The sequence below is a fragment of the Marmota flaviventris genome, chromosome 4 (genome assembly GCF_047511675.1).
Source record: "Marmota flaviventris isolate mMarFla1 chromosome 4, mMarFla1.hap1, whole genome shotgun sequence".
NCBI classification, from domain to species: domain Eukaryota; kingdom Metazoa; phylum Chordata; class Mammalia; order Rodentia; family Sciuridae; genus Marmota; species Marmota flaviventris.
Genome location: NC_092501.1, coordinates 52,709,929 through 52,728,686, shown reverse-complemented (window position 1 = coordinate 52,728,686; position 18,758 = coordinate 52,709,929). Strand labels below are relative to the sequence as shown.

The 18,758-nt window shown below is 39.6% G+C and overlaps 1 protein-coding gene across 4 annotated transcripts in view; it reads left to right on the top strand.

The window, feature by feature from the left end:
* The first annotated feature begins 422 nt into the window (after positions 1-422).
* The window catches only part of Sgpl1 (sphingosine-1-phosphate lyase 1), a 52,445-nt gene continuing 34,109 nt past the window's right edge, over positions 423-18,758 (top strand). For 2 of the 4 annotated variants that reach the window (XM_027931209.2, XM_027931207.2), the window contains exons 1-2: positions 423-525; positions 1,124-1,193. In XM_027931209.2, coding sequence (XP_027787010.1) covers positions 1,167-1,193 — 27 coding nt within the window. In that variant the 5' untranslated portion in view covers positions 423-525; positions 1,124-1,166. Of the gene's footprint in view, positions 634-1,123; positions 1,194-18,758 lie in introns of all 4 variants that reach the window. The other 2 variants (XM_027931208.2, XM_071611191.1) reach the window with 2 other exon arrangements.

Here is an 18,758-nt window from a genome sequence, read left to right as displayed (position 1 = left end):
ACATGTGCCCTTTTGTCAGGCACTCAATGGAACAAATCGTCTCTGAGCTAGGAAAGCGACAAGGGGCAACATACTTTAAAACCTCCAAGCCCTCCCCTAGAGACCATGTTGGCCTACTCTCTCAGGGGCTTAAAGTTACCAAAAGTGACCTAAAGTTGTTTTTAATAACGTGGCCTGAATGAGAAGCTGGTAACCAACAGGGACCAACTGCAGTCCCAGGCCACAGTGCGGGAGACCTTCCCTGAAAGGCCCGGGAACCCCTGCCTGGCCAGCAGGCGGCGCGCACGCGCCGTGGGGCCCGGAGGAGAAGGGGGACCTGGCGCCGCGACAGGACGTGCTCGCGGCCGGCAGCGGCGGGACCGCGCACGCCGGGGCTCCGGGAGGCAGCAGGCGCCTCAGAGAGCCACTTCCGGGAGGGGCGGGGCGGCGGCGGGCCGACCTCCAATCTCTGCGGCTGCGGCCGCCCTGAGAGCTCCAGCCCTGCGGTCCGCGAGTCAGTCGTGCGCTGTGGAGGAGACGCGGGAGGTGGGACGGCCGGCGAGGGAGAGTACCCTGGGCAGGAACCGGCCAGCTGGTTCCGGCTGAGGAGGTGGAGGGGCCCCGCGGGCTCGGGCTGGGGAGAGCCGGCCCGCCGTGAGCCCGGGAGGCGGGCGGCCGAGGCCGGGCGGGCGCGGGCCGGGGGTCCGGGCTGAGCGGATGGGAGGCCCGGAGTGGACGGAGCGCGGGAGCAGGGGCCGGGCCGCCCGGGCTCGCTGGCCCTTCTGTTCTGGAGGGAGCCGGGGCGGGGGGACCCCGGGTCCGACCCTCGGCCCGGGTTAGGGGCTTGGGGGGCTGGGACTCGGCGACCCCTGACGAGGGTGGGCGGGGCGTCTCCCCTGGTGTCTGCCCGTGTGCACTGCTTTGTGGGAGGCTGGATCTGGGTCCGTGTCGCCTGCTGTGGGAGGAAAGCAAGTTGCAGCAGGATTCTGATTTTCTGGTTTGGGGTGGAGTGTGATCTCAGGGAGTGAAATCGAAGCAGTCCAGAAAGGGAGAATATTCTGTCTTGGTTGCTTTGGTGAATCTAGGTGGACCATCGGGGCCGTCTCAAGCTTTAGAAGTAAACAAACCTGTTTCCCTTTTTCAGAAGCTGCAAAAGGGGGGCGCCGAGAGGACGTCGGAAGAGGAAGATGCCTAATACCGACCTTCTGATGTTGGTGAGTCTTTCCTCGATGTCCTCCTCCTTAGACGGTTCTTGTTCCGGAATTTTTATTTTTAGTCTGAAGGATCTGAGTGTGGGGATTTTACCCCTGATGTTTTCTTTTGGTAGCTGAGCGTTGTTGCCATCTTTTGGGGGAGAGTCATGATCAGGATGAATAAATGATTGACTGAAATATATTGATACAGCACACAGAGACCTTAGAATCCCCGCCTCTGTGCTGGAGATCAACTCGGCACCTTGCCCACACTAGGCAAGTTCTCTACCACTGTGCTGCATCCCCAGTCCCTTTAAAATTCTTAAATCTTTTTGAAAATTCTTGCAGGTGATTTTAATCTCTTTCTTTCATACTACCAGAGCAGTTTAAAAACTCCTATTTATTCATTTTATGCTGCTCTTTCATGTATTAGTTTAGCAGTATTTGTCTCCTAGAGTTTTGATTCCTTGGAAGGCAGATAACATGGTTTATATGTTTAGAGATGAGTGAACAAGTATCAAAGGGCTCTGAATATAGTAAGTGCTTAATAAATGCTTGTTGAATTTTTTTTTAACTAGTCTGGATTTAAGTTGTTGCCTGATTTTGTGGAAGCTGTTTTCTTGCTTCCTGAAATCTTTTTAAAATATTTTTTTAGTTATAGACGGATGCAATATCTTTATTTTGTTTATTCATTTTTTTTTTAATGTGGTGCTGAGGATTGAACCCAGTGCCTCACATGTGCGAGGCAAGCTCTCTGCCACTGAGCCACAACCCCAGCCCCTCCTGAAATCTTTATGTTTTTTTTTTTTTTTTCACTGAGCAGGAAGAAAAGCATTACAAAATGCACAATGACATTCTATTCTTAGGATATTTATGATTCCATGATTCTGCATAGGCTCTTTAGCGTGAAAGTTGTGGGGAGCCCACAGCAGTACAGAAAAAGTATCTGGGTTTAGTGTTTTGTTGAATAAATCACTACTCTGAGTCTGGTATCTCCTTGTGCACTATCAGTGATTTAAGAACAAGTTTCCCACGGCTGTGGTTATGGCTCAATGGGAGAGTGCTTGCCTACTATATGCAAGGCACTGGGTTCAATCCTCAGCACCACATAAAAATGAATAAATAAAATAAAGGTATAATTTTTTAAAAAAAATAACAAGTTTCTCTTTATCTCATTAACCTAGAGAGTTGGTTGTTGTCATTGAGAAATTGTCAAAAACTAGTTGTATGGTTCTTATATTAGCACTGACTTTCTGTAGTGGTAAACCTGTAAGATCTTCAGGAGGGATAATGAAGAGGGAAACTAAGTTGTGATCCCTCCTGGTTTAAAGTGTTTTTTTCCTGAATGTAAGAGCAAAGGAATACTTGGTTTATATACAGAGCCTGATGATAAGTTCTAAAAATATATTCTTGCCCCAAATGTCATGGATTTTCAGTAGATGATAAATAGCCTTATGTAATTTAAAACTTGTATTATAAGAGCATTATGTTAGAAACATTGTAAACTGCAAATAAGAGAAGGAGACAAATCTCTCATGTCCTCTCCTGCTTGCAATAATTTCATCACCCAGACATAATCACTATTAGCGTTTTGGAATGTTCATGCAGAATGGCTTATATCAATTGTTAAATCAAAAGTTTTTGATTTTCCTCTTATAGATTGACATGTTTACATACATTATAGATATCTATATTTAAGTAGGATATTTCTCCATATACAGAGTTGTGCTTATTTCTTCTGGGGCTTATGAGTGTACTCTAGCAGTCAAAGCAGTGATTGCATTTATTTAGAGTATTAACTTTGGAGTCAGTTTTCTTTTGAAATATTTCTCAGCTGTTGCCATATCTTTTACTTCCTCACCTAATAATCTAGAATGTTCAGTATTGCTTTGCTTTTTGCTGTAAGAATTAATTTATGTAGGTGTGAGTGGCCCTTGATAGTTATCATTTCCTGAAGATAATGTACAGGTTGCGTGAAATGCTTGTACTGGAAAAGCTATCATCCCCTCCTTGATTGCAATGTTCTATAGGCTAAATGGTAAAGAACCAATGACCAGCACTGGGGTTTTCAACAGGACACTAAACTGTCATGATCTAAGTTCAGCATGCTCTAAATAGTTTATGTGATATATAGGACAAGTTCTTGGGCCTCTGACTTGGAAGAAAGGATGCAAGTGAATGAAAAATAACCTTGGTGCAGGGCAGTATCTCATAGACTCTCACAATTAAAAACTGTTAATTATGATATTGATCATATAATTATATGATGCAGCTTCTTATATTGCATATGAATCCTTTTTTGGAACATCTCTGTTAAATGGATACCCAAGTCACTCATCCTTTCTGCTAGCAGAATAAGAGGAGCAAAAGCCAGGAACCAATACAAGGTGGAGTCAGCAATAATAGCATCACTCTTAGAGTTAACTCTTATTGAGCATATATTATATACTAAGTGCAAAATATATATATTCTACATATTTACTCAATTTTCATAAAAACCATTTGAAAAATATGCTGGCATCCTTCTTTAATAGTTGAAAAACTATGCTTATAGCAGATATCACAACAGTGAAGTAGAGGGCCAGATCATACCTCAGATGGTCTGACTTCAGATCCCTCCCTCTTATCTACCTTGTGCCAATGGTGTATGTTCATGATATGGAACTGAGTTTGCTGACTATCCACTGGGACTGACAGGAGAGGGTTAGTGTAGAACACAAAGATTGGATTGCTCTGCCCTCTAGGGAGCACTTTGGAAATGTTGGGGTGAGGGAGAAGGGAGTCTTTGTCTTCTAATATAGTCTTGTCTGAAAATACGTTTCATTATAAAATTTTCTTGTTAGGAACACTATGTAGAAGAAGGGATTGAGAAGGAGGGAGGAAGGAGATACCAGACTCAGAGTAGTGATTTATTCAACAAAACACAATTGATATAAGCCATTCTGCATTCTGGGGAAGTACAGAGGAATGAAATCTACCAAGTTATACTGTGTCCTTATGTGAGTATACCACAATGAATCTCATGTCTGTGTGTGTGTGTGCGTGTGTGTGTATACACACACATATGATTATATATACTTATAATGCACTAATTAAAATAGCTATGATAATAATAGAAGGGAGATTAATAGAGCAGAGCAAGTGGTTTGAGGGAGGCAGGAGGGAAGGTGTTGGGGAGTGAGATTGATTATTTTATGTTATGTGCGTGCACAAATAAGATATAATGAATTCCACTATTATGTATAATTATAATACACCAGTAAAAAAAGAAAAACATTAAAATCTTGTTTATTCTACATTGTAGTTAGGTCATTATATTGAAATTTAAAGTTTGTATCTCTATAGATGCAATATTATAATCTTTGGATTTCACTTCAGAATAGTAAAGGGGCATTATAAAATATTTGTTATTAAAAAAGATTGGGTTTGATAGGGGTGAAAACCACTTGTGTGGACAGATGCTGAGAGAACACCTGAAATCATCTGACACTCACAGGTAACAGCTGAATCCAAGGGAGCTTGGGCTGTCACTCCTCAGTGCATTTCTCCTCTCAATTTTGTACTCATTTGAGGAGGGTGGTTTGCCTGCCTTTTCCCATTTGCTCATATGTGCATGTCAATGACTGTTAATATTTTCCACCTGTGTCCCAGTGAAAATAAAACAAGTATGTTCCTCTTCTGAGAGTTGTGATGCTTTCAAAGGGAATTCAAATCCGGCAACTTGGTAGCCTCCTCTCTCTCCTTCAGTAGCCTTTCTTTTCATCCATATTCTTCTCAGTGCCAGTGGGCGGCGTTACTTTGCAAGTTGCCAAATACTTGTAGTTTAAAGGAAAAGGTACTTAATAAAGCCAGGTGTACCCCGTAGATCACTTTTCTCTTTTCCCATTCAAAGATGATGATTAAATTAGTTGGTATCATAGGTAAAAAGGTTAGCATTTGTGGCCTGGTAGTACTGCGTGGGGTTTGAGTGGTAATTGTTTATCTAGGGCAGTGGTTCTCAACCTGGAGCATGTTTGCTCCCCAGGAACATCTAGCAATCTCTGGAGACCTTTTTGGTTGGCACACCTGAGACCTTCATCTGGAATGAAGGTGGGAATGAAGAATGCAACCAAACATCCTACGATGTACACAGTTCACAAATAGAATGATCTAACTAGGAATGTCAGTAATGCTGAGGTTGAGAAACCATAGTCAGAAGTTTCCTAACAGAGATAACTGGGTGTCAGTGTAGTCTGTGCTTTACTGTAGGTTGGCAAATGAGTCTTTTCTTAGAGTTGGTGGGTCTGTTCCCTTGTTACTTACAGTTGTTGTGACTGTGAATCAAGCCCTGCTGCTTTAGAATAGACCTTGGAGAGTGTGTAGCATGGACTGCAGCAGAGCAGAATTCTTAAGAAATGCTTTTCTTCTCAGTATTTCAGCAGTCTTCTTGATTTCAAGAACAGCAAACCTCCCTCAGTTTGGGGTTTTGGTTCTTGGTTCAAAATCAAATCTTTACATGTCTTTGAGTTTTATCTTTGAACTCCCTGAAACCTTTTTCAGGATTTTTTTCCCCCTGAATTTCAAATGGAATGTAAGTAATAAACTGACATTAAAAGCTCATTTATATTATTTGTGCCTATTTTTTGTTTGTTTATGAAATTAGAAGAAAGGTAAAATTCATTGGAACTGGTAGATAGGACATTTAAAATTTATTGACATTTGGGTGGCCATTATAGGATGAACAATAATATTTGGTATTGTTTCAATCTTATAAATGAAGTGGTACTATGATAACTTCTACAGCCTTTGGTCTAAAGAAAAGGGGAGTTATAAATAGATAAACCCCCAAATCCCAGTATTTGGCTTAGCTTTGCAGTCTGTGTGTAAAGAATTTTTAGTAACATTTGCCTTCTTAATTCGGCATTGCCCAATCTAATATTATATACAGGTTGTACACCTAGGTGGCAGAGTTAAGAACCATCCTGGGGTTAAGAATTTTCTATAGAGAATTGATTTGTAGTGAATTAGTCCACTTGTGTAAACGTCGAGAACCCAATTACTGAAAGGAAAACCATACTGTGGGGTGAGGGGAGATAGGAATCTTCTGGAAAGATGTAATAGTGAAAGCTGTAAGTAGTGTGTTGAATGTACCTCTTCTCTCCGCACACCCCCACAGCGTGATTGAGGTTAAGAGACTGTTTACGAAGGCTGGTCAGGGTTAAGGAAAACCAATAGGGGATGGCCAGACGTCCCAGGGCTGGGGGGAGCCTTTGCCATTCTTAGGCTTGAGAGGGCAGGGAAAAAAGTAGTTTCTGGAAACTTGACAGAGTTTGGCTAAAGGACGGGCTAGCCTGAAGGATTGCAGCCACTGTCACCAGTAGCCCAGGAGGAAGGGCATCATGTTTTCCCACCCTCTGATTCCCTACCCAGCCCAGCTGGAAACCGGAGGAGAAGGAAGCCTGGGTTGATTTAATTCTGAGGGCAGCCTTGTGAGACGCACAGCAGAGTTGGAGAAAGTTGAATGGAGGATCTGGAGGAGAAAGGGAGAGTAACCAGCATGCTGAAGTTGAGGTCAAATTAGTTTTAAAAGGTACAAGTTAATGCTTGAGCAGAATCTTAAAAATGGATAGGATGTAACTGTTATGGAAACGAAATATTCCCACTGGTCACAATGGAAGAGTAGATTCAGAGGCAAAGTGTTGTCAGGCTTTGGCACACCCAGAGCTGCTTTGTCCCAGTGGTAACCTTAGCATCTTAACTGCCTTCATGAAGGGCCTTTCAAAGCCCTGTGGTCCAGCTGCCTTGGTGCACAGCAATCCCTCCTATACTGCCCTGTGGGTGTGAGTGCTGACGATGCTCTCGGGGAGTCTTTGTGCTGTTGGATGACTTCATTGTGGGAAAGTTTTTCATTTGTCCAAATTACTGCATGTGTAAGGATTAGGCTTGACTATATATAACAGAAAAAGCTTAGTAGAGTTTTTAAAAGACAAGGATGTATTTCTTTAAAGTAAAAGAAATTAGGAGTAGGCACTCCTGCCTGATATGACCATTCCTCTGGGTCTTTGAGGTTCCAGGCCACCTCTGTCTTGTGATCCCACCATCAGTAGTGGAATCCCCTTCTGGTCGAGGGTAGCTGCTCTGGGTTCCACTTAATGAGGTTCATGTTTCATTCAGCATGATGAGGAAAGGGAAGAAGAAGGGCTCACTCTCCATTGAAATTATAGATTCTTTTATATGAAGTTTATTATACATACAGAAGAGCCTTTAAAGCACATATCTATATTTTACAGAATAATAAAGAAAACAATCGTGTAATATGCATGTTAAGAAATAGAACATTTACCCTGAACCTCTTGTGCCCACCCTGTTATAGACATCTCCTTCCGTTCCTTCTAGGGGTAACCACTGTCCTGTTAGGATAATTATTTCCTTGCCATTTTTTTTAAAGCCGTGTTATCACCTATGTGTGCGTCATTAAGTTTCGTTTCTTTTAGTTTGAAGTAAATGGATTTATGTGTATTTTTTTTCTTTGTTGTTCAGTATTTGAGATTTGTCCACATTGTCACATGTCACTTAGTTGGACTCATTTTCATTGCTATATGGCATTTCATTGTAGGACTAAACTGTAATTTATTTATCCTCATTTGTACCCAGGAGTGACATTGCTGGATTGTAAAGCCCATACACCCTTGAATTTGCTAGATGCTGCCACACTTTTCTAAAAAAGGCCAATGCATACTGTCAACAGTTTGTGGGAGTTCTTATTTCTGTACAGCCTTGATGAATTTGACATTTATAAGTCTTTTGATTTTTTTTTTTGCCAGTCTGGTAGGCAGGTAAGACTTTTTTTTTTTTTTTTTTTTCCTTTTTTAATTGGTTTTATTTTTTTAAATAACATGACAGTGGAATGCATTACAATTCTTATTACACATACAGAGCACAACAGGTAAGACTTAATGTGGTTTTCATGTACATTTCCTGGTTACTGTTGAGGTCAAGTGCCCTTTTAAATGTCTGTTAACCGTTTGGATTTCCTATTTTGTGGGTGTCTCTTTAAAACATGTGTTTTAACAATCGTCCGTTTCTCCTTGTGATTATATTAGATTTTGTTGTCGTATATGTTGAAATTTTGTGCTAGATGTGTACAGATTTTGGATTGTTACATCTTACCTAGTGAGTCAAGTTTTTAATCTAATAACTTTTTAAAACTTAATATAGCCACATTAGTTTTTTTGACATGAAATAGGCATATGTAAAATTTGATGAATGAATGAATTTCCTGTTGTATAGGCAGAAGATGCAGAATAGTCCTCCTAGCCCAGTCTTCTGTCATATTGTCATTTGTGTGTCCTGTTGTCCCATGAAGTGAGTAAATCATATTTGAATTAAAAAACAAACAAAAAATACAACGAAGGGCACAAATCTTAACTGTATAGGTCAGTAAATATTTCCATATGGATGCACTATACTACTGTCCAGATGAAGGTCTAAAAATTTTCAGCACTCTAGTGGGCTTCCCACATTCCTTCCCAATTGATATCTACCAAAGGTAATCATTCTTCTCACTGTAGATTAGGTTTGGTGATTTTGAACTTTAAATGGAAATATACAGTATATTCTCTTCTGTGAATGACATTTAAAAAAAATTTAATTTGTGGTACTGAGAATTGAACCCAGGGTTGCTCTACCATCAACTTACATCCCACCCCACAACCACCACTTTTTAAAAATTACCAAGCTAATTCCTAACCCTTCTCATTTTTTGTTTTGAGATAAGATCTTGCTAAATTGCACAGGCTGGCCTTGAACTTGTGATCCTTCTGACTCAGCCTCCTAAGTAGCTGGGATTATAGGCATGCACCATTGTGCTGGGCTATGATTGATCTTTTTTTTCAACATTTTGTCTGTGAGATCTAGCTAGGCTCTTATGTAGCAATGCAGTGTGTTTATACAATGTATAATGTATCACAATTAATTTATTCATTCTGTAGTTGAAGAACATTTGTGTTTCTAGTGTTTTGGTTATTATGAATGTTACTGTTACATTCTTGAATTGCCTTTTGTAACCCTAAAACATAAATACGTAAGTACACTTCCTGTATCACAGTGTATTATGCCAAACAGGTTTCCAAAGTGGTTGTCCCGCTTTTCATACCTATTGGGTTTTCTTAATATAGAACTTTTAGATTTAGCTTTGGGCAACAAATGTTAATTTCTGTCATCTGCAAGTGAACACTTGAAGAGAGCACCAAGAACGCTTCCTGAAGCAGCATAGGTACTTTGTAAATATGAGATGCCCTTCCTTTTGAGTAGAGCCTATGTTATAATATTTATAATATCTATAAATATTAATAACATTTGATGGGAACAAAAAAGCCTTGATTTTTATTATTTAAAAGGTCCTGTTAAAAGTCAAATGTAGAGTTGTAAAAAACCATTTTTAATAGTTAATTTCATGGCTAAAATCATAATCCTCTGGAACATTTTAGAGTTAAAGTAGCTCTTGTGGTTTATTTACACTCTATGCTCAGTATTGGGGAGCCCATGGTATCTGGATGCTTCTTCTGAAGTATTTAAATGTACTGTTTTGAACTGCATTTTGGCAGATGGTTCTAAAATCGAATAGATTTAGTTTCTGAATTCCAGTCTTAATGGTGTCTAGTCTTTGAGACATTTGAGGCAAATAGAAAACAAGTTTTCTAACTCTTAAGAGAAGGCAGTCCAGGGCAGATATGAGAATGCTGTGGAGGACTTGTTCCTTATCTAGTTTTAATTTTTTTTTATTTTTAAAAATGTTTGTGTGTGTGTGTGTGTGTGTGTGTGTGTGTGTGTGTATGAGTCAGTTTGTTTGTTCAGGGTGGAAGAAAACTTGGGGTGTATCACTCAGTCCATTTTGAAAAGCATTTTCTTCAGATGATTTTCCAAGAATCATGATGTAACAGTTAATAGCTTCTGTTTGAATGACTGAAAATATACAAGTTTATGATTTGCAAACATAGTGGGTAAGTGATTTAATTCTATTTTTTTGGTAGGTAAGAGGGCACTTGCAGCCTTCTGACTGATTTAGTAGGTTGTTGACTCAACATAATTCTTACCAAACTGAGGCGCAGCTCCTCTCTAAATGTTTATTACCACCATCTGCAAGAAAATATAACAGAGGTGTGGGAGTTGACCTGTTGAGAGCCTCTCTGACTTCTTTGTTATTTTGCTTGAACTCAGCAAAGGTTGCTTCTCCTAGCTGATTGCTTAGAGGAAAGGAAAATGTTTACCATCAGAGAATTCAGGCTTATCAATATTTATTAAGTATTTATTATCTGCAGTCATTTTCTTACCTCATTTAATATTTATAATAACCCTAGGAGTAGATGGTAGTGTTTTTTTTTTCCCCTGTGAATTTTTTATTTTTGCAGATGAGCAAATTCCAGTCATATAGAAGTTCAGTAATGTGACAAAGTCTCACAGCTTCTTAGTGATTGCTAAAGTTGGAGCTTTTGATTACCAGTGGTGACTTTCTAGGGCCATATAGCTGCCTTTCTGCAGAACACATCAACATGTCTTTCAGAGTCATAGAAGTGATAAGAAGTCAGTTCTGGGAGGACTCTAAGGTGACTGTCTTTCTCACATGTTCTAGGGAGTTGCTGTAGTGTGTACTCAGGAATTGCCAAAGAAAAACAATGGTTTTACAAAGTTTCATCATTTTAACAGTAATTATGTTTCTAAGTTCTTAAAAATATGCTTTTAGACAGTAATGACTTTCTTTGTCTAGTTTTATACATAATTGTCCTACAAATTTATTTTTCTCCTTTTTTGTTTTTCCTCTTTTTCAGTACCAGGGATTGAACCCAACAGATGCCCAACCTGTTTTTATTTTTTATTTTGAGATGGGGTCTTGCTAAGTTGCTTAGGGCTTTGCTAAGTTGCTGAGACTGGCTTTGAACTTGCCATCTTCCTGTCTCAGCCTCCCAAGCTGCTGGCATTGCAGCCGTGTGCCACCAAATCCAGCCTGTTCTGCAAATGTCTAAGTTGCTTAGAAACTTATGTTCAATCTTATTTGGAGTTCAGAATTGTACTCTCAATTCTGGAATTGCAGTTTCTGCTGTCTTTGGCTCATTTGGAAACTTTTCAGAAGAGTCCCCCCTACCTTTTCTTTCTTAAAGAAAGCTCGTGAATCCAAAGAATCTTAGGGAGCTAGTCTTAGCTGAGAGAACATCCAGTGATCACAGATAGCATTGCTGGGTCATGGTGCTTTTTAAGTGTACAGCTCAGTGAATGTTTTGTATATTCAGAGATTTGTGCAGCCATCACCACAGTCAATTTTAGAACACTTTCCAAAGAAACCTTGTATTCTGCAGTCATTTCCTTATTTTCCTCTACTTCTAGGAAACTACCAGTCTACTTCTGTCTGCTGATTTGCTTGTTCAGGACATTTTATATTAAAAAAAGTTTCATTGAATTTCATATATGTAGTTTCTCATGATATGATCTTTTGGGATTGACTGTTTTCATTTATTACAGTGTTTTCAAGGTTCATCCATGTTTAGTATGGGTCAGAACTGCTTTCCTTTTTATTTTGGCTGTAGGGCTTTTCCTGGAGAATTTTAAATAGTGGCTATATACAATAGTGTTTCTAAAATTCTCACCTACCAAAGACATAGGAATCTTGGGCTTATTTGAATTGTAATAGGGCTTTTTATAATACTAAGGCCATGCATTGTTAATTAGGGAATATGGGCCCCAATGACTGGCCTTCAGGATATCCTTAACTCTTTTATAATTATTTATACAAGCTTTTATGTTTCTAATCATTTCTGGGGAGGGGTTGAGATTGGAGGAATTATAAAGATCTCTAGCTTTTGTTAAAAGATAATGTTCATCAAGTAAAATCATGACCTGCATATAGATATAAAATGAACAAGTTGAGGATTTTATTTTAAAGGTTATTTATACATGTTATTTTTATTTATACATGAGTGCCACAGGGGTTATATGAGGATTTTCTGTACCTTTCTATCAGTTTTTCTGTGAACCTAAAATTGTCCAAAAAGTCTTATTTTTAAAAAGAAGATTTTACTCAGAATGAGGAAATCAGGCACATGTTTTAACTAGTTCAAAGGCCAGTAATATTGAAATGAATGTGCAAATGGAGGCAGAACTAGTTTCCACAGTGGGGAGGGAAGTCAGCTGAACCTTACAGGACCTGGCACAGTTCACTGGTTTATAGATGAAAGGTAATTTGTATTGCTGTCAGTCTTTAAAAGTGGCTCCTTGGAGACTGGACTTGGAAGGCAGACTTTTCAAAGGCAATTTATATAGGCTGAGGGTCAGTTGGAGACCCGCAGATAGGTACCTGTTTTATTCTTTAGAACAAATTTGCATTTCAGAAATCTCTAGGGAAGTAGCCTTAGCAACTTACTTAGGTTGTTCAGATGTTTAGTATTTCTCATCTCTGATAGCAGCATGACTTTCAAAGGGATGGTATTTTTACAAATAGTTAAAAATTTGGAAAAATCTGTGTTTCTTAATGACAAAGGTAGATAATCCTGTTAGTAAGACAGGTAAATGGAGGGAGAAACTCAGCTCTCTTCTTCCCTAGCTGTTGATGTGTTCAGAGAAATTAAGGCTGTTCTGGGTGAAGAACATGGGGTTATTTCAATAGATCTTACTATCCAAGAAATTCCCTTTTCTAGTCTTCAGAAGTCAATACACTTCTTTTGTACTTTGAAAGATAGCCTCTGTGCATATGCACAGTAAGTCACTTAGCTATATATTTTAATAGACTCTGAGAGTTCATAGCAAATTTTATAAGACATCATGTGCAAGCTTGAATGAGTTTTTCCCTTTGTCTTACCTAGTTACCTTAGGCCAAGAGTGTATTTACCTAAAAAGCCCATAATCACTCTTTTCCTCTGTATTGCTTGGCATGATCTTCTGCTTATGGAACTTAATTTTATGCATTTTACTCTTCTCTCCTCTTTTAAGTTCCTTAGACTACCATGTACCACTGAGCTACATGATGTATTTTAGAAGAGAGGTTCTAAGAATTTAACTTGACATAATCATCCTATGTCTTTACTTCATTCTTTGTCCTGATAACAAGTAAATAAATAAAAACAAGTAAATAAATAAAATGACCTTAAAGCAATGTTTCGCTCATTAGGTTTTATAAGCTTAGTCACATTGGTTTTCTCTGAGTGCCCTCCTGATGACGTGGGCACATTGTATTCTGTCTCCTTTCTGTAGCCAGGATTATTTTGTATCTCAGATGGAAAGATGCTTTCCTGATTATTCCAGTATTAAGTGAAGAGCTGTTAATTTTGGAAGTGCTTGTTGAATAGTACTGAGTATGCATATCTGACCCTGACAAAGTATGGCTGGAAGGGAACCTGTGGATTGTTAAACTTTTCAAGATGAACTCCTCAGTTACTGACATATTGACTCACATAGTGGAATCTTAGGGGAAGTATGTGGTTTTGCTGTTGATTGCCTAAGAAGCGATGATTCAGTCACTCCAAACATTTCTGAATCATACCAAGCATGGTGGTGCCCCTGTGCTTGCAGTTACTTGGGAGGCTGAGGCAGGCGGATTGCTTGAGCCCAGGAGTTGGAAACCAACCTGGGCAACATAACAAGACTCTGTCTCAAAAGAAAAAAAAAAAAGAAAAATTATGTGTGTGTGTGTGTACGTACATTTTCCTTTCCTTTATCTGCAGTAACTACTGATTACTTGGAATGATGTTTAGTTTTGTTGCTCAGTTCTCACTTCTTTAATGACCCAAGGGAGTTTTCCCTTTGGGCTTGTGATCTGTTTTGCTGACAAACTCTAATGCCTTTTGAAGCTCTAAAGACAATAGTGTTTTCTTACCTGTTTGCTTTGCACTTGAAGTTCTGCAGAATGTAACATGAAAGACAACCATGTTGAGTTACCTTTGGTTTGTGTATTTTTAGAACATAAGTACAGTAAGGATAAATATACTAACTCTTTGGGTTTATTTTATATTTTAACTTCACCCTCTAAACTGAGGTTTGGTCCTTAGACCATTTGATCTTAGGACTAAGGCAGTGGGTGAAAACAGGTTTTTCCTTTCCTCAATAGCCCATTCTTGCTTTAAAGCTCAGATTTCTGCTTTCTGGAAGAACTGCTGGATGTTGAATCATGCATTTGTATTAGAGGTGAAGAAAGTGAAAGGATTGCAGGGTGGAAGATTTTGATTTTCATTAGTGTCTGACCAAAGAATAAATATTAGCCAGGAATAATTAGTTGATTTAGTGGATTGATGTGGCTAGTCTCTTACTTAGACAGTTGGCAAGAAAGCTTAGTGGGTATCTGTTTCCCCCTTGGAGATCTGGGTAGTCACTAACTTTGATGATTGTGTCTAAGTATTATGTTAAGTTAGCTGTTGGATGATTCTTTTATAAAAGAAAGAGATGGGAACATTTTTAAATCATGGGATGCCTGTCAGAAACACCTGGGGGAGGTTTTTCAAAAGACACATTTCTGGGCTCCATACTGCACTTTTAAAGAACCTCTGGAAGGTTCATTAAGCTCCTTGGATGATGTTGATGCACCTGGTTTAAGGAAAGTGTTGAATAAGAAGTTATATTCTGGCCAGCCTATGGTAGTGTACACCTCTAAATCCAGAGACTCTGGAGGCTGAGGCAGGAGGATCACGTTTGAGGCTATCCTCAGCAACTTAGGCCCTAAGCAGATTAGCAAGACCCAGTCTTAAAATAAAGATTAAAAGGGCTGAGGATGTGGCTCAGTGATAGAGTGCCCCTGGGTTTAAGCACTAATAACAAAATATGCCTTCCCTGGGCTCAAACTAGAGTCAGAGACATATCAGAATCTAACCTTTTTTTTTTTTTGTGGTACTGGTGATTGAACCCAACACCTTTTGCATGCCAGGCAAGTTCTATATCCCTGATCTACATCCCTAACACTTTTAAAAAATTATCTTGAGACAGGGTCTCCCTGAGTTGTCTAGGCTGGTCTCAGACTTAAAATCCTTACAGGCATGTGTTGCCATGCTCAGCTCATTTTGTGATTTTTGAAGACAACTCTTCCAAAGTACTTTCCAAAGAACTTTCTAACTTTCTTTCTTTCAGTCTTTTGGGAGCAGATGAATAGTGTGAGTGGTGAAAGTCTGGCAGAATGAAGCTTGTAGTTTGAGAAGGCCATTCAGTAGCTTCCCACATCCCAGAAGAGTCCAGCCTTTGTGGACACCTCATCATCTGGCAGTGTTGGCTTTCTTGAGAGTAGCGAAGCTGTGGGCTCTTAATTTGGCTCTTGGAGTAAACTAGATGAATGGACTTAGAGAATTGTTAGTTTTGAACCTATTGGTCTTCTGATTTGTACCACAAATAGTTTGTTTCTGGAAAACTGCAGAGTGGAAAATGTGGAAAAAATAATGTACTTTTGAAACAGGAGGTTTGAGTCCTTTCTATGGCATTTTGAGCTGTGTGACCTTTGGACTCAGTGCCCTTGTCTATGAAGTACATATCACCTCTGATAGCCTGTGGTGTGGCTTGTCAGAATAGTGCCTATGTATGCAGCGTGGTTACAAATAACCAGCCTTTCTCTTCAGATTCAACCCACTACTACTGTCTACACAGCTTAAATAAGAGAGATGTGGGAGATGGGGAGGCAGAGACTTCCTGGGATATTAACAAAACAAAGCTGTCAAAAATTAGTATGCCATTGTAATTATTTTATTTTAATCAAACAAATGTTGAGCTCCTGCTGTGTTAAAGATGCTGTTTTAGGAGGTGCAGGGGTTATGAGACCTATATACTTTCTTTTTTAAAAAAATATATTTTTAGTTATAGATGATACAATACCTTTATCTCATGTTCTTCTTTTTTAACGTGGTGCCGAGGATCGAGCCCATGCCTCACCTGTGCTAGGCAAGTGCTCTACCATTGAGCCACAAACACAGCCCCTATATACTCCCTCTTATTTGCATTTTTATCAGCATCCAGTACCATAAGAGAGGTCATGTGTTGAAATCTTTTACTTATTCTCCCTCACTGGGATTGAATGCTTTGCCTCTAGGTCAGATTAACCCACAATCCAATAGGCTAATTAGTTTGCCCCTGTTTAGCTCCTCAGAAATAACCTGAATTGAGGCATCTCAGGTATTTAGCATATCAGATATTCAAAGAAGACTAACATGGTGTGAATAGGGAAGGAACTTTCCCAGAGCCCAAGTTTTATAGTTAATCTGCAGAGATCAATAACATTAGACTTTACTGTTTTGAGTGTCTCCTTGAGTAAGTGACAAACTTTCTTGGGACTCTCTGCCCCCAAGTCTCTGTGGTGGTCAGCAATCTGCATTGGGTCAAGCACATTTGAAAGGTACGTGTTATTTAAGGAGCCCAAGGAAGCTGGCTTGTGTGCATTTTGCTTTTGACTGTACAGACTGTAGTTTTGTACTGTGTAAAAATCAACACTGAAATTGCTGTTATGAGAAATAGTGATTATATTAAGTTCTCATGCCAGCTCCCCCTAAATGTTAATCTGTAGTTGTAACCTAGCTACACAATTTTTTTTGTATATTTATTTGTTTATTTTTATGTGGTGCTGAGGATCGAACCCAGGGGGTCTTTGCATATGCTAGGCTCAACCGCTGAGCCACAACCCCAACCCCTAGCTACACCATATATCCGGATAGATTCTGCCCAGAATATGAATCATAACAGGAAAACTCTTGGGGTGTCACTGGACTGAAATGTGTTAAGGGATCCTCTGCCCAGGGACACTGAATTATGGGTTGAAAGAGTGCTGAATACTGAGTCAAGGGGCTTGGGTTCCTAGGTTTCACCCAGCATGAGCCTGTCTGTGCAAGGTCAGCCACCCATTTCTCTTCGGGCCTCAGCCTGTGAAGTGGGAATACTGAACTTGATCTCTAATGCTCTCTTTCAGCTCCTAAATCTGATGCTTCCCAAGGGCTGGGGTATTGCATCAGGATCCAACCTGAGGTTTGTGCTGTTTTCAAGGCCCAAAGGAACTACCTTGTCCTTTTTTTCAAGATAGGATGCGTTACCCCACAGAGCCCAATAATTCAGTGAGCTCTCAGTGCTATGAGGTGCTTCTCCACTGGGGACTGAATCTAGATTGTTTGTAGTAACCTAGAAGGACCTTAGAATGATGCCAGGACATGTAATTTCTATGACCAGCTAGTCACCTACTCAAAAAGTTGTCAAGACCCATCCAGTTACAACCTCATGCTGTCTTCAGAATTAGAGAATTTAGAGATTATCTCCTCTTAAAGTATCCCTTTTGAATTCAGGGATTCCCATTATCATTTGATCTTAAGAATCAAACCTATTAACAAGAAAATATATTTTCTCTGAATTTAATTATATAAATGTTAATGAGGCATGTCTTCATATTTTAATTTAAAAACATTTAAAAAATTAGATTGCATTTGTTGTTCTTTGCTTTCTCCCTAATATAGGCTCTGTTATTTTTCAGTTTTGTGCTAGGAAGAATTGATTGCAGTCATTTTTTGACACTGGTAATCTCTAATTTCTGAGCAGATTAGAAGTTAGTATCTGCAAAAGAAAAGCTGATCTGAGTGATTATTCTTTCATCTTTGCATCATTGTATTCATTATTATGTACACTACCTACATGTGGGGGGGGGGGGCGGTGGGGGGCGGGGAGGAGATATGCTGGGGATCACACCCAGGGATTTACACATGCTGGGCAAGTGCTGTACCATTGAACCACATCCCCACTCTTGTACCTTTGATGACAGACTCTGTGGTCTTTCCAAGATTCTGAATGGTACTGCCACTGCTTTGTAGGATTGAGGTTATTGATAGCAATAGTAGGCTCTAGGGGATGGCCACCAAGGACTGTGGGGGGTGGACATTGCAGATTTGGTTGTTTCCATGGATGGCCCTCAAGGGAACTCAGTACTTGCAGTAATTGTCTGTACCACATTCTAATTACTAAGGGTATTGTCCTAGTCTATTTGGGCTGTGATAACAAAATGCCATAAACTGAGTGGCTTATAAACAACAAAAAATAATTTCTTATAGTTCTGAGGGCTTGAATGTATAAGATCAAAGCAACAGCATATTGGGGGTCTGATGAGGGGCTAAAAGGTCTCTCTCATAGAAGTGAGTTCATACAAATGCTTCATAAAAACTGTCTTCTTTCTGTGTCTTCACCTGGTAAAAGGGATGAATTAGCTCTTTGGGCTCTCTTGTATAAGAGCACTGCTCCTATGATGAGAGCCTCTGCCTTCCTGACCCAATCATTTCCCAAAAGCTTCTACTTCTTACACCACCAGCATTAGAGCAGTAGGTTTCAAGGTGGAATTTTGGGGGAACATAAACATTTGGTCGATGGCAGGTGTAAATGTTTTCAAGAAGCACCTGTTAAGCACCTGGCCTCTCTAAGCTTTCATGATCAGTGCATATGGATAGGAGCAGAAATATATGAAAAAGAGAAGAAATAATGCAGGTAAAATTTGATAAAAATCAATCAAGTCTAATCAAGAAAAAAGCAAGAATACAAAAATCAATATCAGTAGAAAGGGAGCTATCAGAGTAACCCTACAGATGCTAAAAATATATTAAGGTAATATTACTATTGTATACC